Below are 20600 nucleotides of genomic sequence, written 5' to 3'. Positions count from 1 at the left end.
AAATAGAAACCCAGACCCTGCCGGCAGATCGGCCCCCGGCGGCCCCCGTCTAGTCGCCCGTTTCTCCTGCTGTAAAGACTCAAACCTTAATCAGTCGTTGGTCTCGTCTTAGGTTCAGGAGCCGTATGTCTATCCCATGCATGTTTAATACCCTCACTGTATTACCCTCTACCACCTCTGCTGGGAGGCTGTTCCACTTATCTACCTCTTACAATGTATTACTGTTACTTTTAAATTGAATAATTCTTTCACTCTGACTATTGGGGGCTCCGATGGGATGGACGCAGTTTTTGTCTTCATTCTGTTCTCTTTCCTGTAATTGTAACCTTCCTGACATCAAACGTCGTCAAACGTTCTTTTTTGTATTTTGGGTGTTTTTCTATGAAATATCGGAGGCCGGGGCTGTTGTTTCCGGATGTGAATGCACGCGGCGCGGGGTACGGTTTGTTCAGAGCGCAGGCGTTCCTCGCGCGGCTATTTTTGTGCCGAGTGGGCGTTTTGTGCCGAACGCTCCGAGTTCATCAGCAAAAACCTGCTGTATGAGCCCCCCCCCAAAATGTGTCATTTTCCATAAAACGCGTTTCCGCTTCAGGCCGATCAGAATCAGAAATGAATCAGAAATGAATCGGAAATGAATCGGAAATGATTCGTTCGCTGGACGCCTGGCGGCTGCCGATCTGTCACCGACACGGGGGGGGGGGGGGTTCATGCGCCGGGTAATGAAGGTTTGAGTCTTTACAACAGAAAAAATGGGCAGACTAGAGGGGGGGGGGACTGGGGGGGTGTTGGGGGGGCATTTGCCGGTCTGGGTTTCTATGTCAGTTTAAGGACCTTTCGGATCTCCGAATGCAAAAGTGAATTATTACGGTTTCTGATAATGCCCTTTTTTTTGTGCCGATGTTTAGTTTGTAAAACTTCCATGTTTGATGTCATAAAATGATGTCATACTTGGAGTGCCCTAGACTAGACCCTTGCACCCCTGCATTTATACCGCTGGGTTATAGTAAGCGTGTTTGTGTGTGTGTGTGTGCGTGTTTGTGTGTGTGTGTGTTTGTGTGTGTGTGTTTGTGTGTGCATGTGTGTTTGTGTGTGTGTGTGTGTGTGTTTGTGTGTGCATGTGTGTTTGTGTGTGTGTGTGTGCGTGCTTGCGCATGAGAATTTTAATAAAATGCGTTGAAAACCCAGAATTTAAGGCCGGGGACGCGTCGCAGGCCCCACGTGGCTCGTTCAAGTCCTTAAATATTACGTATGTTTGGTGGGTTGTCTAGAAGATTCCGAAACGTAACCCCGGTCCTGGTTCCATAAAATCATTTAATTTCCAGCCGGTCGCGCCGGTTATAATAGATAAACGCGCTGTCCATGCGCGGACGCCTCTCCCCAGTGGGGTTTGGGACAGACAAAGACCACAGAAAGTTGCTGTGTGAAAGTGGATCGCGCGGCGGGTCAGGTGTCCGGATCCTCCGGGGGGGGGGATCTATATTTACCCCACACAGCTGAGCTCTATTTATATCCCTCCTGACCTAAGCGGGCAGAGCTGGCGGCTTCCGAGGAGACCCTCAAGGACTCTCCGCTCGCCGCAGATCACCGAGATCTCCGCAAAGTAAGTCGCGCTTTATTGGCTTGTGATCCACGGGACGCTCTCTCTGGGTTTAAATACCGTGCAAAAATCTTGCGTGTTTAACCTCTTCCCTGCCAGCCGTGTGCGCCGTAATCTGCTGGGGGGGGGTCAGTAATGGAGGCAGAGAAGATGTAGAAAGAAACGGGGCTTTGGTTGGAAACTCTGAGATCGGCCGTTATAAAAACGTAAAACCTCAACGCTCCCTTTTACATAATGACTCAAAAAAAAAAACTGTTTGTTTCAACTGAAGAACGGAAACGCCATGTTTATATATTTGAGAGGTTTGAGCGATTGTCGGGACGTTACGTGACCCTTTGCCCCTCATGCCCCACGAAACAGTTGGGAAGGGAGATTGGAGACATTTTACCAATTCCTCTGCTTTTACGCCCGTTTTTGTTCTTTCTTAGCGAGGAGGCCATGGGGTTCCTAACGTTCCTGCTCTTCCCCCTGCTGATCCTGGGAATCAGCGGCATCGTATTCATTTACCGGGAAGTGGTGAGGCTGATGTCCCGATCGGCCGTGAAGAATAAAGTGGTCGTGATCACGGACGCGGTTTCAGGACTTGGAAAAGGTAAAATCTCCTACCCCAGAGCCCTCTGTGCCCCCCCTGCTTTACAGTAAATCCTTTAGATTGTATATGCTGCTGGGGTATTAAGATCCAGATATTCCACTACTTATTGCAATGCAGTTGTACAGCGCCACTGAATATGATGGAGCTATATAAACCAATTGGCAGGGAGCGGGGATCATTATCGTCCTAGAAAATCTGGAGTCTGGCTCCCTCTGCTGGCTCGGTTTGAATGCAGCCATCTGATTAGCGCATGCGCCTCGTCTCCTCAGAGTGCTCCCGGGTGTTCCATGCGGCTGGGGCCCGGCTGGTTCTGTGCGGCAGGACCTGGGAGAAGCTGGAAGCTTTACACGACGCTTTAATCAGTGTGGCAGACCCCAGCGTGGTAAGTACACGTTTATGCTTCTGTATGAAAGTGTCTAAAGTAACAGTTATATAGAGGTGCTGAACAGCAAGTGGGTGTGTCTTAATACTAGCCATGCCCCACAACAGCATTTAGCCCCACCCCAGAGGAGCAGAGAAGCCAGGGAATCCTACAGTCCTAGGAAGTGACCACATGCAAATGCCAGGGTCCCTAAATTAAATATAAGATGAGAAAATCAACCCGGCCCCCCCGAGAAATGATATTCCACTAATAAATGAACGTACATTTATATGAAGTGTGCGGAATATTCATCGCTGCTCACCTGCATAGAACAATAAAATAAGGTTCACTTCCCACTGAGTTTTCGGTTTGGATGTATAATTTTGTAGACTGATCTTTTCTCTTTTCTAGACGTTTACACCCAAACTTGTGTTTCTGGATATTGGTGACATGAGCAACATTCAGGCCGTAGGGAAGGAGATTCTGGATTGTTACGGATGCGTGGATGTGCTCATCAACAACGCCAGCATGAAAATTAAAGGGCCGGCTCACAGCGTCACGTTGGAACTGGACAAGAGGATCATGGACGCAAATTATTTTGGTCCTATAACCTTAATAAAAGGTATTCGGCATTCCGTTTTATAAATAACTGCCACAGAATTTAGGTTTCGCTGCCCCTAAATGAGGATTTTTGGGACGCCGTGACAGATACGTTTGCTGAAGCCCAGGCCTTCCATGAAGTACTTTTCTTTCAGCAGCACCAGGGTCAAACTGAGAACCTCGGGGGCGGGAAAGAGGATTGGGTGGGATTACTGCTTCACTAAAAATAGCTGCGTAGTGTCTCTCTTATGTATGTTCATGGATACTGGGAGTTAGAGTCCTGCACATTTTGTTGTCCGTCTCGGTCGTGCAGTGATGGGATTTGTAAACTTGACTCTGAATTCAGAATTCTTTTCGCAGCGATTTTGCCCCACATGGTTTCCCGGAGAACCGGTCAGATTGTTCTGGTGAACACCATCCAGGGGAAGCTGGGCGTCCCGTTTCGCGCTGCATGTGAGTAACAGCGGTTTTGGGAATTTCCTTCTAACAATGTAACAATATGGAGCATAGAACTCAAGCAAAACGAAATGTTTCCTTTTATCGGGTTAATTTGTGGTATTTAAACGGCCCTAAATTAACCCTTCTTACTGGATGTCGTGAGAAGGACTGATGCTGTCCAATGCTGCCACCTAGTGGATATTTCTGAATTAGCCCACGGCTCCCCACGCCTCTTCCAAAGGATACATTGTTTCTAGGAGATGCTTTGCTTGAATAAATACCCAGGCGGAGATGTTATGCCCCGCCGTCTAACCCGCCGTCTAATCCGCCGTCTAATCCGCCGTGAAATTACCGTAAAGGAAACTCCACTCAACATGCAGCGGGGTCTGGCGGTGTTATGAATGAAGGTGGGTCCGTTATGTATAGGAATTAATAAAGCGCCGTCTGGCGGGGCAGGAGGCCAGAATCGGGGGGGGGGGGGTGATCGTCATCTAGCACCATTTATTAAAGGCTTTGAATCATCAATGAAGGGTCCGCTATGATCCTTTCCTGTGCCCCCCCTTTGTAACATTGTATCTGTCTGCTTCTCTCGCTAGATGCAGCTTCTAAACACGCCATCCAGGGCTTTTTCGACTGTCTCCGCGCGGAAGTGGAGGAGTTTGATGTTTTTGTGAGCACCGTGAGTCCCACGTTTATCCGCTCCTACCACGACCAACCCCAGCCTGGAAACTGGGAGGCCTCCATCTGGAAATGTAAGTCTTCTCCGTCACGAGTCCAGAACCTCTTCTCTGCGTCTGGCTGGAGATATGGTTTAGATGGAATGTAAGGAAGTTTTTACCTCACAGAGAGGGTGGTAGATGAGTGGAACAGCCTCCCAGCAGAGGTGGTAGAGGGTAATACAGTGAGGGTATTAGACATACGGCTCCTGAATCTAAGACGAGACAGACGACTGGTTAAGGTTTGAATCTTTAGTCGGCGACTAGACGGGGGCCGGATGGGGCAGATTCTATGTTTCTATGATTAGGGTTCTTCACAATCAGCTTATCCAGTCATGAATATTTTTTTGTCCCGTGGCTTTGAAGTCTGCATATTATCCGTTCTAAACTGGTGTTACGTATCTTTCTTTCCGTCAGAAGTTACACTACAACTCTCATCATCCTTTACTCATATCTGTCCACTCAGCTAGAAGGACTCGGCTGCGCTTGGATTGACGTTTATTATTATTATTTATTGTTTTATATATGCGTCTGTTCGAAGTATGGGGGGTTCATGGTCCAGACTAAGCCCCCATTTAGCGATGGAGTAACTGTAACCAGTAAAATAAGAGCAGAGCCGGTCCTGAGTGCCATAAACCCAGAATAGAAGCCGCCGGCTGACGTCGGGCGCTCTGTATTTACTTTGTATATTATGGCTGGACTCGGCTCGTACGTCACCCGCGGCCTCCGCCGTTCCAGACGTTTCATTAACCCGCGTGGCAGAGTCGGGCTCTAAATCTTCCGAGACGCGCTTGCTTTCTACGCGAGCCGAGCTGAGTAAAGCCGCAGGAATGGTGAGATCTGAAGGGAATGCGTAAACGGACGAGACGTTCTCCGACCCCAGAACAAAGCTTTGCGTCGGCCGAGCTGTCGGCGGATCTCGTGGGCACAGAGGCTCGTGACGCACGGTCCTGGCCGGTGTTTGTGGCCGGTCCCTGGCACCGGTGCCCTGATTAACGAGGCGGCAGAGCGCCGAGCTTGTTTGGAAAGGAAGGTATTTTTGCGTAATGCTTTGGTCTGTTATCCGATTACCGGCTCGCCGTTCACGCTTCTTGCATTGAGGATGCGCTTAGGGGCCGGCGTGGACGAAATCAGAAAGGCTTGGGAGACTTCGGAGGTCCTGCTGAGACCTTCCCAATTCCAAGCTCTGAGCTTTATTGTTAAGACCGATCAGCGGCACGGGAAATGCGGAAAGCCGCGGGGATCTCAGAAACTGGAGAAAGTAGCATGAGAAAAAAATATATTTCCTGCAAATATTTCTAGTCTTTATTTGCGACAGTCAGGTCATGTGACCGCCTATGACATCATGGTGACTGCGCACATCCTGACCGCCAATTCCAACTTTTCCTTGACTTTCTCCTGTCTTTACAGCGGGAGTAACGGGCGACTAGACGGGGGCCGCCGGGTCTGAAATCCTTTGTTTCTATGTTAAAGTCGGACGTGTACTGAAGATCTGGATGTGAAAGGAAACGTAATAATTCTCTCTCTCTTTCAAAGTCTTTTTCAGAAAGCTGTCGTACGGCGTGCACCCGGTGGAGGTGGCCGAGGAGGTCCTGCGCACGGTGAGCAGGAGGAAGCAGGAGGTCTTCATGGCAAATCCCATCGCCAAGGCGGCCCTTTACGTCCGGACCTTCCTCCCCGAGCTGTTTTTCGCGGTGGTCGCCACCGGAGTGAAAGAAAGACACTTTGTGGAGGAGGAGAAGTGAATGGCCAGCTCACTATATATATGTTTAAATAGAAAGAAATAGAATATATATATAGACGGGAGATAACACCGGCCCTTAATAATAAAAATATATATATATATATACTATAATTCATAAAAATATACTAGAAAAATCTAAAAACGAACCCTCTTTATATCTCACACCCGCTGTATGCTGAATCTGAATTATAACGCCCATTTCCCAAACAGTAAACCCCTAAACAATTTGTATCATATATATATATATTTATATAGTCTCTACATATATAGATTTTTATAATATATATATATATAATCCAACCCAATGTGCAGTGCCGGCCCCACTATATAGTCCAATCAGGTGACTGCGTGCGGTGCTGGGATGATAGGGGTGCTGGTGGTAATTAGGTGCATGCGGGGGGGGTCACAGTTTTCACAGTGGTACAGTCCGTCCGCCTGTGGATTCAGTAAATATATAAGTTATGGAAACAAAGTAACGTTCAGTTAATCTGTTATTGTCATCGTTACATCGTAACAAAGCGTTCTCAGTACTGAAACAAGGCGTAGAACGATGAACTGCAATCCCCATTATCCGGGATCCTGGGAGTTGCAGTTGATGTAACCGGCTGACTGCCCGCGGTTAGAGGTCTCCCTGCTGTACGAAGCACCGTGTTGTATCTTTTTATAGGGTTTGCCGAATGTTGGAAAGAACACAAGCTGCACAGCAATGCCTTTTATCAGAATTTATTTAAAAAATGTATATAATTCGCAGAATAAAATCATATAAATGAAAGACCCTAGCAGTATTCGTCGCGCTGCGTGTATGGAAAGCTGTTGGCGTTGCCGTACGGCGATGGCGTTTGTCCGGTGACGGCTAAATCCACGAAGCCTTCTCGGTTACTCTGAACGGCGTTGATATAAACGTCCCACACCGGCTGCGAAACGTCTTGATCGGAAACTTTTTGTTTGTTCTGTAAACTTCTCTCCAGGTTCCGTTTCCTTTGCTTGAATTCTAAAATGGTCTTGGTGTATCTGTTGATCGTGGTCACCGACGCGGCCATGCAGCAGGTGAACGAGCCCCACGCCAGGCTGCGGGGAGGAGATGATACATAAAACACATAAAAAAAGGAATAGGATCTAAAAGGAGACAAAAATATTCGTGAAGCGTCTGAGTTTGATCCTAAAATCATCTACATTTAAACCAAATTCCCACCGGGGGTTAAGTATTTAGGCTACCGCGACCTACCGGGGTCCAGCGAGCTTGGTAGGAATTCCACGCTTGTTTTGAAATTCACTCAATGATGATAACCAGGTTATTATTCTTTATGGCTTTATATAGCGCTATCGTATTCTGTAGCGCTGTACGGTGGGGTAGCTATAAAGAGCGCCGAGCGCGGGTTATCGCCGAACGTCGGGCACTTGCTGGGTTTTCTGATGAGTCGGAAGCCGATGTTTTCATCTCCGTCGCTCTGCGGGTTCAAAAGACTTCTTATGGGAAAAAAGCTCCCCTCTTGTGTTTGCCGATGAAGGATTTCACGGACTGTGCTGCAAACGTTACAACCGCCAGGAAGATCCTCATTCCCATTCTGGGGCAGGAAAGCGGGTTATCCGTCTTCTCGATACAGCATTGTTAATGTTACCTGAATGTTGGGAATGATTGAATGATCCACCGGGGCGGGCAAACAGAATATTAGGTGGCAACTAAGCCATGCCGAGCTGGGTATTGGGGCAAGTAGGCATGGGTGATGGCTTTCTGAAATTAGAAACCTGCTTCTACCGTTGACGTTCCGGTGACTTCCATCATCCGGTTCTTTCTCAGGTAACGTTTTCTGCTCAGCTACAGCTGATATTTCGTGTAAAACTCACATGACCTTTCCTTTAAACCAAACAATTACTTGCCACAGATTTTGTGTATAAGCCACCCGCCGGCCACAAACATTGTGCCCCTTCTCAGGCTACTAACCAATAACCGAGACCCTTCATGTGAGACAACGTCATGTGAGAAGCAAAGCTGCCTCCCGTCAACTATTGGTTACTCTGCTAAATGTAGCCCTTTTCAGACTAAACGCAGCATTAGGAATATCGTACGGAGTTCAGCTGAATCCCCAAACCATTCTTAAAAATAATTCTTAGTATCCATTTATTTTTACTGGGAACACTTTAATGGTCATGTGACACAAATGTAGGCTCTGATAGGCTATTCTAAAGACATGTGTGGAAATGTGGAAATGTACTTGCTAAACCTAATAGAGTGCAGTTATTGCTGTCAGTGGAACGGCACCTTCACGCGTTGGCTTAGAACATGCAGGAACACCTACCAGTAAGACCAGCCGTAGTCCCAGTTCTGAGGTCTCCAGTCTTCCGGACCGAGATTGACCGTCATTTGGAATACGGTGGTGTACATCATGTGTGCGACCATGCCAAGCAGACCTGTCCCAAGGTAAAGCACAGGGACATGCTTAACACGCATTATTCACGTGTTCACAGTAATCACACAATAATTATACAATAATCATACAATAATCACACAATAATCACACAATAATCATACAATAATCACACAATAATCATACAATAGTACGGTGTCATTCCCTCTGTGACCTGGAGGTGGCAGCACTGTTACCAGGACAAGAAACGGCATGACTTACGGGTTAACCCTTCACCAGCTGAGGCTGGGCATGCCTCTATATACAGTGGTTGCGTGACCGATGCCCTCTGATGTAGATTACATGCATTATATGATATATGATATGCAGAGAAAGGGATCTGTCTCTCCCACGCCCGGGTTGGATAATCGGTTCCATTTAGCTCAAGATGATTAAAGAACCTAAACCAGGACATGTTTTTAGCAGTTTTACCCGTTTACGTACATTGACGCGGTATCATGTATAGGAACGGAATGCTTTACCTGATAACACGGTGAAAATAGCTGCAAACGCATTCAGCTTTAACCCATCAATGACCGATGTGTAGTAGCAGACTTCCACCGACATGAGGCTTACGCCGGTCAGCAACAAAGTGATATACAGCACCTCGGCTACGATAGACAGCCATAGGACACCTGCGGAGACAGACGGCTCTACAAAGTGGGATATGATTTATACGAGCGGATCAGGGATTCATCAATATCATGACATGAAAATCTGATTTGGCTGGATGGGATCTCGGAAGCCATTATCTGCAAACCCTTTGTGCGCCAAAGCCGGTCTACTGCTGCGCTAAATCCCACCTGCCACGGCGCCATCAAGCTGACCCAAGTTGGGTAAAAGGCCGGGCACAAGAAGTTATTACGATCAGGTTCTTGGACGGTTCCGCTAATGTTGTGTGGTTCTAAATGGCTTTCTGTTACTCAACATGGATGCCTGAGGGGCCACCAATTCCATTTTAGTGAATAGCCAAGGTGCACATTCAATCACAATGCATTCGTCATTTAGAAAAAGGCCTCTCAGAGCAATCAATGCCGTCGCCCCCCCAGAATCCTGGCTCTCCGACATACATGAGGACGGTTTGCACCGGATCGTTTTTCTCCAGGCTTTTTTCCCATAAATTTCTGTGATTCTTGCGCAACGTGGGAAGCTAGATGGGATTACTAATTCATTTATTGGAAATAGAACGCTCTCAGCGTTTCCATGTAATAAAGTGTTAAGAGTGAGACACGAAGAGCCATGAAACTGTCCACCCCTGCTTCCCGATGCTAATGGATACAAAATAAACTAAACAACTGCAACCAGCCACCACACCAAGAACACGCTTGGTAAAAGACATCCCCACGGCAACCCAGCCTGAAACAGCCAATGAACACGGGGTATTCCATGCCCCAGACAATACGGTTCTGATAACCCTGTAGAGCATGGAGCTTCCCAAACCGCCAAAGGTCTACAACCCAAATCCACCGCTGTTTAAGGCTATCAGGGTTATAATATAAAAAGTGATTCTGGGGCTAGTTGGACAAATAGTTTTTTGCCTATAATAGCGATGCAATAATGGATTTTTTTTTTTTTTTTTTTTTTTACAGCCATTAGGTGGCGAACCAACCCGACACATTTATTAATAGTAACAGAGTATCGTTTTATCAGTCCGGGCGCCCCGCGTGCCAAGGCGCTGATCTGTTCATTTATCATTTCCAACGCTCTTATTTTCATTTATGGAAGATATATTAAATATGGGGCTCCGGCTCGGAGAAAATACATTGGATAAATTAGCTGATTTTTTTTTAAAAATAAAGAATTGAGCTTGGCTCGGAGTCTGGCAGAACGTTTGTGTTCCTCAATATATCTTGAGATACCGCAATATTCCAGGCCGGTCCTGCCCTCGGTTGTCCTTCTCAACAACATCTTCCCAGACTTCATTTTTTTGATCTCTATAAAGCCTTTTATTAATAAAAAATGTGTAAATAATCGGGGCATGTATGACGTAAATCGGGCTCCGAGGTTAGTGCCGTTAAGCCGTAACCCACAATAAACGTCTCCATCGGGTTTAGGGAATAAGGAACGCTCGGGAGAATTGAGTTGACGTTACATTGTAACCTTGGTGAGAGTTTCAGAGTTTAGGTTTTACGATGGGGTAAAATCCCAGTAGCAGGTAATAAAATAACTGCCCTTGGGTTTAAACCCCGAAATACCAGATGAGATTCAGGATAAGCTTGGCGTTGCTGAGCGCCGCTCTATAGTTTGAACATTAGATTGTTCGCCGTGATCTAGAACGTCCAGACGTTCTGGAACGTTAATCGTAGCCGAGCGAGCTCTAATGGCATTCATTCCATCGCTGATCCGGCGGCGAGGGCCAATCTCCATGCGATTATGGAAAGGGAAGGCATCGATCAGACCTTTTACCTCTTATCGATCTGCCCGTCATCGCTTACAGGCCTGTCAGGTGAACGGGTTATTCTACATGGGCTCTGCGCAGCCATTCTCGCCTTCCTTCCCTTGTTTCAAAGATAATTCGGGGATTTTGTGCAGCGGCAAGAAGAAGGAATTCATTTTTTTCCCTGGGTCTTTTTTTTTTTGGTCACCATCAAAAATCAGAATAACCAACTGTGCCGGACAGCTCTTTACCAAACTTGGCATAATCAGAAGGATTATCCATTGATTGTTAAAATGCATAAAAAATAAAGGTAAGCGTCGGTCTGACGTCGGGGTCAGGAGCTCTTCCAGGACCAACGTTTGAGGTCAATCTTAATCAAGGTCCAAATCAAACTCTTGGTGAAAAGTTGGAATTAGAACACAGGCCAAATAAGTCAACGTTTCACAATCTATACACTACATAGAGGAGACATGGGACCCCCCCAGGCCAACCGAGCCGTGTTTCATGACCCACCATAAAGTAGCGGCTAAAGCTCCACACTTCCCTCGCAAACCGGCCAACCTTGTGTGACGAGCGACGAGCGAGGTCTCCAAACATTGAGGTTTTGAGGTTGAAGGTCATCAGAGACGACTGTCAAGGAGACCGAGGAGTTCTCTTCTGGAAGCATTGTATGAAAGTATCTGGTTTTAGCCGAGGTGGAGGCTCATAAGGCGCCTTATTTATTTCCAGAATAAGATGAATAGTTGGATGGATCCGCGATAGAAATGGCCGCGCGATCTGTCAATGAAGACGAATCACACGGGCGCTTTCCGTTACCTCCGAGGGCTCGTCGCGCTCCCAAGGCCGGCAAAAACTAATACACAGAAAGATGGATGTTCCAGCGAGAGACCTACGAGCCGTGATTATGCTATTTGCTGTCTATCAATATAGGGCTACATTTCCATTTAACCCTTTGTGTGCCTTTTATCCTCTTTCCGTTCCTTGCAGTCTGAGTATTCGCGGAGGGTCGATCTCCCCGCGATGGAAATTTTCCACTCCCGCTTGGTTTTATTTACAGAGAGAAAACCCGTACAGAAATCTTACTGCACCGGGGGGGGGCAGGGGGGGTATTGATTTGGCTGTTAGTGCATCCCAGATACAAAATGTTACAAAGAAACCTACAGTAACCGTCCTCTTTCTCAATAATAAAAACACCCCACCGATTGGCCCTAATTTTGGCCGCTGATGAGATCCAGGCTGCTGTGATGAGCGAATCTGTACCATGGTACTGAAATGATATGTTACCCCGCTAAGCTATGTCTCCTTAATCCTTTCTATTAAACAGACATATCCCGGGAGCTTGACTCATCCCTGTATGGTATTTCAGCTGGAGCTCGGCGAACGTAAACCGCCAATAATAAAAGGATAAATCATTTACACGGAACGCGTTTCAGCAGCCCGCGTGCACACGCAGCGCCCGACAGGCAAGGCGGCTCTCATAAACGCATTTATTCCTTGTTGGAGATTGAAATTAACCATGAGATTCCCACATTTTTAATTCTTTCATCAAATTTTGTATCTTCGGATAGAATGTTTCAGCTACCGCTCTGCGCTGGATCCGGGAGAAGGCTTGGTTGGTCTATGAATCCCGGGGGGGGGGCACCCGGCTCCTCCTTATTTGTTTAATATATTATTGTACGGAGATTTTTTTATTATATTATTGTACGGGGATTTGTTTAATATATTATTATACGGGGATTTGTTTAATAAATTATTGTACGGGATTTGTTTAATATATTATTGTACGGAGATTTGTTTATTATATTATTGTACGGGGATTTGTTTAATAAATTATTGTACGGGATTTGTTTAATAAATTATTGTACGGGGATAAATTCACCTTGTAATAGACCTGGATTTTGATTCTAACTTTGTTTTTGTGAAGCCTTTGCCAAAACCACCAGCGAGGGCGTGAAACGAGCGGTGACCCGGCTCCGCAAAGCGGTAAACGTGGCTTTATCTTTACATGTCGGCATCCAAAACATGGAGATGTCACGAGGTGGGATCATTTTAGGGTAAAAACCTGACCATTGCTCACTCTTTTCGTGGGTGGGAACACCAGCCACTTCAAGCTGGTTGGTGGGTAATGTAACCAGTACTAACGGCCCCTGGGCCGTGTTTGGTAGAACTTCTCGGGTTGACTCCTTTTAATAAAGTCAGCTGGGACGGAATCCAGAGAAAATACCGAGCTAAACTCAAGCCAGATCCAGATCATTTTTTATGAGCTTAATACTAAAACCTGGACTTTGTAAACAACCACCGAATAAACCCAAGTTTATCTAAAAAGCCAGTTATCAGCAAATATTTCCATTCAGCAGCTTAAGGGTTACACAAGCAGGAAGCAAATATAACTAAGAAATACAATGAATTTCACCCCAAACCGTATCCAGCGATAAAATTCAAAACAGAATGATTTACCTCGATCCGCGGGGGGCGTCAGCGCGATAAAACTCCGACACTTTTCGCCTGAAAAACACAATTACGTTAGAAATGCAGAAACGATCTTTTTGTATAAAATATGCATTACAATAAAATATAAATTTGGGTGGCATGGTATCTGCACACAAGGATAACGCCGCGCGCCCGCAAGCCTTTTTCCCGATAGAATAGCAAATACTTTGCATTAAATACCCCCCCCTGTAATGAAGCCCTTTACAGTCTTTATTTAACAAAGCCCCGCGTTTCATATAACAATTCCCCTGATATTACTGCCAGTCCCACGATTCTCTGGGCAAATAGACCCTCCGGGGCACGATTTCCAAAGGTCGCTTCATTCTCAGGAGGATATTGCAGATCTCATCAGCAAACACGGCGCATGGTCATGCATACGCAAAAAAACACTATTTTTAATGAAACTTGTATTTATTTTACCATATATATAGATATATATATACTGCTGTACCGCCGGCCGGCAGCACTTTTACCTAAACTGCGCTGTTACACATAGATTCATCTCATAAAATTATTTGTGCTTTCAGTGGATTATATTTTTTAAGCAAATTATTATTTGGAATTTGAGGTAATTGATGACATCATAACGGGGGGCCCTCGGTCAGGGATAGCGAGGTACCCTCAGGAGATGCACTTGCTACTTGATGCGCAATTGACATAAAGTAACAGAGAGCCGGGGCCCGGGGCCCCTCGTTACTCCGCTTCTATGAATGTAGATGAATGAATATTTAAAAAGAATGAGGAACTCGTCACCCTGAAGAAAGTGTGATATATATATATGATACACGCATACATGTACACACACACACACACATACATGTACACACACACATACATACACACACACATACATGTACATATACACACACACACATACATGTACACACACACACATACATGTACATACACGTACACACACACACACACATACATGTACACACACACGCATGCATGCACACATTGTGATGGAAAGTTATAGTTACCTGAATATTGCCGGTGCCAGATTATTATTATTGTTTGATATTGCTCCATCATATTCCACAGCGTTGTACAATGGGATCCTATGGATTCCCAATATGGCTCGCTGGGCGTTACATTCATGCGCACACACCCAGCCCTACAACACTGTATGTGCCAATGGCGTGTATGAATTCTATGACATACCGGAGTGGATTGTGAAACGCAGACGACCCGGCAGCCATGTTTGTGACACCCTGTGATTTTTCAGGCACACATTAGAGCGTCTCCATACGAAGGTGCTGATCAGATTCAAAAACATCAGCCGCGCTCATGCGAGGAGATCCTGACAACCCTAATGACTGGACTGGGAGCTCCGCTTTACGGCAGGACTGGCAGAGGCCGTATGGGGGCTGCGTATGGCAGGGCGTTTTACAGCAGCTGTAAAGTGCTAACTGTGCTGATGTCAAAAGATGGCCATGCGGGGCTAGTCCAGGTCAAGGCAAGCGCTCATCCTAAACAGCGACCCCTTCCGTGCACGAATACGCTGAGCCTGACTCACTTTATTTAATTTACAAAGAGCAGAAGGCGCAGCGAGCGGTGTTTCCGACACGCCGTATCTCCTGTGGTTTCACCGCGTGCCACCATCTGCTCCAGAAACCTGTGCTTTACCCAACCGACCGACCTCTCTCCCTCTCTCTCTCTCTCCCCCCCTTCTCTCTCCCTCTCTCTCTCCCCCTTCTCTCTCCCTCTCTCTCTCCCCCCCCTTCTCTCTCTCTCTCTCCCTCTCTCTCTCTCCCTCTCCCTCTCTCTCTCTCCCTGTTTATTTTAGTCATATTTATGGCCGTTTCAAGGATGCGCACGTTCATAGCTTTCTGAAACGCACGCGAGGCTTCTTCTCATCTACATCCCCAATTTGCATTTTGAGCAGAAATTTATAGACAAAGAAGCAATTTGCATCAAAACCGGTCTTCCCAACCATGAAGTTCACACGAAGCCTACAGGTGCATTAACCCCGCCGGTCCGCTCCTCGCTCTCTCCTTTAACTAAGATCAGATCACACGGTGGGTCCAGAGCCATCGCCCTTCCAACAGAATATATAAAAATATATGAATATAACAATATATATAACAATATATATACGAATAAAACCGGAAAACAAGATTCCTGCTCCAAAGGAGCTTCAATCAAGATCCGGTTAATGAGACCCACAAGGAGCGGAAGGAGGGAGAAATAATGAGTGGAGACAAGGAGGGATGTCTGAGTTTAATTATTTTAATTACCAAGCTGGAGAGATCTACACCGCAGCCATAATTATGTCTAATCTATTTAATTTACAATTAGAGGTACCTTGTCTAAGCAACTGACAAACAAACACAACAGAGCATGAAGGTAGGGGAAAAAATAATGTCCTCTCTTTCTTCCCGATGTTTGTTACTCAAGGAGCTCGGTGTGTCAGGGTTATCTGTAAACTTAAGGTCACATTTAAGAACGTTGTATTTTGGATGCCTGGGTCCACCCCAAACACCCTGAAGCTGCCCCCCCCTTAGTGCACCTCAATGAGTGGCCCATCCAGGCTGCCATTACTCACTCACATATCGAACGGACGCAGGCCACATCATCATAACGGGGAACGTATCAATATCTTCTTTACAAGAAATTATAACACCCGATTCAGTCTAAATCACTGTTCATCTAGAAGCCCACAAAAGAAGTCCAATGATTCTATAGATTAGCCAAATGGGTTTCCACTTTTAAAGGTTTGTCAGCACTAACGAAGCCCATAAACTGCTTGCGGAGACTCTGTTAAGGATAAGGAATACAAAATCACTCTACAAACCTCACGCTCTAGGATTACGATCCATTTGTTCTTCCGGGTAGAGCTGTAACTTTCACAGCTTATACATACAACACATGTTTTATTGGTATTACGGCGAGGTCAGGGCTTTATATCCTGGAAGCCATAACTCGATGCTTTACTAAAGATCCCAGTAGGATCGAAACGTTTGGCGAAATAAATACCATTTTCACAGAGCGCAGAACTCGATTGTTTTCTGTGCCGTAACTCGATACTTTAGGCGCATGAATGATTCATTTTTGGTAAACACGTCATCCGTGGCAGTTCATTATAGTTCCTGTGATTACGATAAAGAGGTTGATACGTTTGACAAACTGAATGAAGAAAACGACAAGGTGATTTCCCGCATTTTATAGGACAGAATATCCGTTCCGTGTCACTTTATTTGACATCCCATAAAACGCTAAAACTTTGCTGTGAGATTCATTGCTTGTCACTAGAAGGAACACGATGTAACGAGATCATTTTCCATAAAACAGAAGACAATGCGAGGTCAGCCCCTTCCATGTGACCTCAACAGGCAGGGACATTAAACATGCGCTATAAGACCGACCGATGACACCAGCACATGGGGTTCAGGAACAGGAGAAAACTAAAGCTGTCGCCTTTAACAAGTCCATTCAGATGTCTGACCGGGTGAGGACCGAGCAGACACTTGGTTATAGAATCCAAAACTCAAGTCCTAAACCCAAGGAACAGGAAGAAGGTGAGCGGGAGGAAGGGTGGATGGACCTACTTCACCAACTCCATTCCTGATCAGGTACCTTCTCTACCCCCGGAGCTGCTGAACGGTTAACACCATGGCGGAGTCCGTCGCAGACAGATTTATGAGCAACTGAAAAAGTGACAAAATCCATGAGTTTATGGAAAAGTGCTTTTTATTGCATTTTTCTTTTATTACTCTAAAAAAAATCAATACTTTTTTCTTATTTCACTGTTCTGTGGCTTTAATATTCTGTGCTGCGGCCACTACGCATCAGACGAGAGCTACGCCGCGCTTAATTACATTATTCTGCTGGACCCAATTCCATCGTTCTGCTTCGTGGCGAACAAACAATATATAGATTTTCCTCCTTTGGAAAAGGTAGATTTCAGTGAGGGATCATGCTGCGTCTTCTCACTAAACAGAACCTAAAAGACAAGAATACAATGACCAGCTCCAGGGGTTTCCGGTGAATTTCCCAAGTGCCCTAATTCTTCAAGAGCGAAGTCTATCATCCTTTGCTAGACGGTGGGACGCTCCGACGGCCCGCGCTATGAATTCTATGAAACCGAGACGCAAAGGCACATAAAAGCTCCATTATTCCCATGTTTAAGCAGGAAAAACGATCAGAAAATGAAAAGCGCCAACTTATTAATTTCCCTGAGGCCTTTCAGTAAGAACTTGAAGACGGAGAAACGCGTAACATCGTATCGTCCAACTCTACAGCCTTATGGTGGGGGGTCCAGCTCCAGCCCCCCACTCCCGGCCAAAGAAACAAAGTAACCCCTATAGTAACAGTCTGACGATCTTATAACAACTCAACCACAGCCAAGGTGGAACAACACAGACAGAGGAGCCGTCAATGGTTAGAAGATACCTGTCCTACCATGCGCTGCACCATGGGAACCCGAGACACCCAACCCCACAATGTGATCGAGTACCCGCGGGGATAATATCACATTAACCAAGTTACTTTAAGTTCAACTTTCAGAATTTGGTGGCCCACGGGTTCTACAGAAGACCAGCGGGCTCGGTCTGGCTGTCCTCATCGGATGATGCGGATTCTTTTAAACCCCCCGGGCGGTCCTGCCTGTGAGAGCCCCTCCAACTATTATCAGCTACTTAACGAAAACACGCGAGGAGCTCAGACTCGGCTTTCGCATCATTTATTCAACAGGCATTTTCCTCTTTTTAAAAGAAACCTGAAGATCTCCAAACGTCTGATTATTTCATGTTTTCGGAACGCATTTTATTATCATAAAGTATTGACTGAGTGTAAACATGGTGGTGATTTATCATGTATATATCTGCGGCCGTTGTACAGCACTATGGAATATGTGGGCACCTAATCATAACATACAATGTAACAGTGACATATTTAATGAAGGGGCTGTGTAACGACCCCCCCCCAGGGGCGACGGGAATTTTAATAACTTATGGTTTCCAATTCCTTTCCTTTCTATCCATCCGGCCACCATAAGTGCTGGCACAACATTAAATAGATATGTATATGCCAACTGGATCAGTGGGATGGCACCAAAGCGCCAAGAGTTGAGTTAACCCTCCGGTCGCCAGGCATGCCAAAGCCCAGCGTCATTTTCAAAATATTAACTAACTCAGCTTAATCCCAGGAAAGCACTCGGGTCTCAACGCGTCGCTTTAATGGAATTAGAGAGCGTAAAACGCTCGCTCTCAGCAAATCCACTTTCACGCTCAGTTTGCTGAGATTAACGCCAGGGACAAAACTGATCCGCGGGAATCAGCACTCCATGGGTTAAAAAAAGCATACCGTTTCTACCAGTCCGACGCCGATTTAATGTGTTGCACCAAAGGGTTAAAGGCTCAGAGTATCATTAAAACAATGCCCGCTTCGTACAGAATTACATTTTCTCCTCGTTTATTTTTTGGTGCTTTATTTTTGCACCAAAAGTCTCAGTTTTACGGCCATTCATCGGCAACCAAGTCCCTGCGTCGTGGCTGAAAATTTCCAGTCCCCGTCCACCTGTGACCAGTAAGAAACCCGATTTCCCATTCACTCTCCTCTATGACGAGTACGTTTTTCTGTTGGTGGCGACGCTTGTCTGGATGTCTCCGAACGGACCCTTTAACCGTATAATAGCTCTACCTGGAGCCCGCAGGGCGCCTAAACTTATAAACACACAGAAAACGGGAAAACAAATTCAAATAAAATAAAATAATAATAATAAATAAAATAATAATAAATAAAATAAAAATATCGGTGTCATCGAGAGCAGATAAATCATTCCGATGATTAGAATTGGACAGATATTATGTATCAATAACCAACGCTTCGGGTCTCAGACCGGCATTCGTGGGCTTCTAAGAAACGATGCAGAAGGGGACCAGAAAAGGGTCTTTATTCCCCCCCAACCCCCCCGACGCATCCGATTCCCACTCACCGTCTCCGCTGATGTTCTCCTCGCACGAGTACCAGATTCCGGCGTGAAAATGCCGCTCGATGAATTTATCGTCGCCCGTTTCCCACGTATACTGGACGGCGTTGCTGCTGCTGCTGCCGTTGGAGCCGGTGTTGTTGAAGCGGATGCAGAACGCCGGCTTCTCTCCGGCTTTCCCCGTGCAGAAGGGTTTGGGAACTTTTCGGATTCCCTCGCACCAGTAGCTGCTGCTAAAGGCGGTGATGGAGAAGAGGAGGGAGAGGAAATTGAGTGTGAGAGCCACCGTCGCTCTCCGCCGTCTGTCCATTCCCCCGGCTCCGATACGATCTGCCGGAGCTTTAGAACGGGACGCAAATACCCCCGGCACCTGCCTCCCCTCTCCTTCAGGGACCCTTCATTTCCCGGCACCCAATGGGAAGTCCGTGCTGAACAGCGCCAATGAGCAAAAAGCTGTCAAAGAGATAACGGCCGGGAGACTGGAAGGACGCGTCTGCTGAAATGTCACGATGGAAGGAGAAGCTCCCATTCATTCAGGGACGGCGGAGGGGGGGGCGAGAGGGGCAATTACCGCATCCAAATATCACAGGATCTCACCGGAGGGGGAGGCTGATGGATCGGGGCGGCAGAGAAACGGGATAATTATCCACTTAATTCAACATACTGAATATTTCCAAACATTTACAACGCAAGAAAAAATGGATTTTCCTTCAAATATCCTAAATCTCACTTTTATTTTTTTTTAAACACCCAATGCACAATAATTTATACACATATTTTTTTTTTTATTTTTTTTAACGTTTTGCCCTTTTCTGCTTTCAAAAATTAAAAGAAAGGGAAGATTCCCCCCCCAACAAATAAAATGATGCATGAAGAAACCTCCCAGTTGAGGTGGTAGGACCACTATAACAGCCCCTGAGCAAGAAATGAAACCGGATATTAAAGACGTGCTTTAAAAAGACACAAAATTGGTAAAAAAAAAAAATATATATATATAAAAAGTGATTTAAAGGCAGGTCTTTACAGCTGCTCTCCGCTCAGCGAGCTGGGGGCGGAAGGAGTTAAACCAGCCCATTTATTACCATATAGGCATAACCGTCACATGTGGGCTGCGTCCCGTCACCGTAACACGTCCCGGCACGAGCGAGCATTAGGGGGACGCGCTGCGCCCGCCAATCATGTCTATTAGGCCAGATGTTTCATTGTTTAAAATTCAGACTCCGACCTCCATTCACGACATAAAAAGGAAGCGGGGACTTTATGATGCAAATCCCTCGCCGAGGATCCGCTAATCCCCCAATTAGCCCCACGAGCCTGGTGCCCGCACTACTCTCAGCCGGAGGGGGCG

At 46.2% G+C, this 20600-nt stretch overlaps 2 protein-coding genes across 3 annotated transcripts; one reads left to right on the top strand and one right to left on the bottom strand.

Moving 5' to 3' along the window:
• Positions 1-1532: 1532 nt before the first annotated feature.
• Positions 1533-6100, top strand: DHRS7C (dehydrogenase/reductase 7C). Of its 2 annotated transcripts, none has more exons than XM_053453552.1 (7): positions 1533-1600; positions 2030-2189; positions 2459-2571; positions 2962-3172; positions 3511-3603; positions 4185-4340; positions 5841-6100. In XM_053453552.1, exons 2-7 carry the CDS (start codon positions 2036-2038, stop codon positions 6047-6049), a joined length of 936 nt encoding a protein of 311 aa, XP_053309527.1. In that variant the 5' UTR covers positions 1533-1600; positions 2030-2035; the 3' UTR covers positions 6050-6100. The 2 variants fall into 2 exon arrangements, with proteins under 2 accessions (XP_053309527.1, XP_053309526.1); XM_053453551.1 differs by having other exon boundaries at positions 1545-1600; positions 2033-2189.
• A 648-nt stretch (positions 6101-6748) lies between these two features.
• On the bottom strand, positions 6749-19662 carry GSG1L2 (GSG1 like 2). Its single transcript, XM_053453346.1, has 5 exons — positions 19259-19662; positions 13288-13335; positions 8936-9088; positions 8346-8457; positions 6749-7116 (listed from the first exon to the last, which is right to left on the bottom strand). Exons 1-5 carry the CDS (start codon positions 19560-19562, stop codon positions 6825-6827), a joined length of 909 nt encoding a protein of 302 aa, XP_053309321.1. The 5' UTR covers positions 19563-19662; the 3' UTR covers positions 6749-6824.
• Positions 19663-20600: the final 938 nt, after the last annotated feature.

The sequence above is a fragment of the Spea bombifrons genome, chromosome 13 (genome assembly GCF_027358695.1).
Source record: "Spea bombifrons isolate aSpeBom1 chromosome 13, aSpeBom1.2.pri, whole genome shotgun sequence".
NCBI lineage: Eukaryota > Metazoa > Chordata > Amphibia > Anura > Pelobatidae > Spea > Spea bombifrons.
The sequence above is the reverse complement of the archived record's forward strand: the minus strand, read 5'-3'. Positions and strand labels throughout refer to the sequence as shown.

Coding starts and splice junctions, on each gene's coding strand:
- DHRS7C (XM_053453552.1), top strand. CDS start 2,036: ATGGGGTTCCTAACGTTCCTGCTCTTCCCCCTGCTGATCCTGGGAATC. Junction 2,190..2,458: donor GGTTTCAGGACTTGGAAAAG/GTAAAATCTCCT, acceptor TCGTCTCCTCAG/AGTGCTCCCGGGTGTTCCAT. Junction 2,572..2,961: donor GTGTGGCAGACCCCAGCGTG/GTAAGTACACGT, acceptor TCTCTTTTCTAG/ACGTTTACACCCAAACTTGT.
- GSG1L2 (XM_053453346.1), bottom strand. CDS start 19,562: ATGGACAGACGGCGGAGAGCGACGGTGGCTCTCACACTCAATTTCCTC. Junction 8,458..8,935: donor TATTTTCACCGTGTTATCAG/GTAAAGCATTCC, acceptor ACCTTGGGACAG/GTCTGCTTGGCATGGTCGCA. Junction 7,117..8,345: donor GACTACGGCTGGTCTTACTG/GTAGGTGTTCCT, acceptor TCCTCCCCGCAG/CCTGGCGTGGGGCTCGTTCA.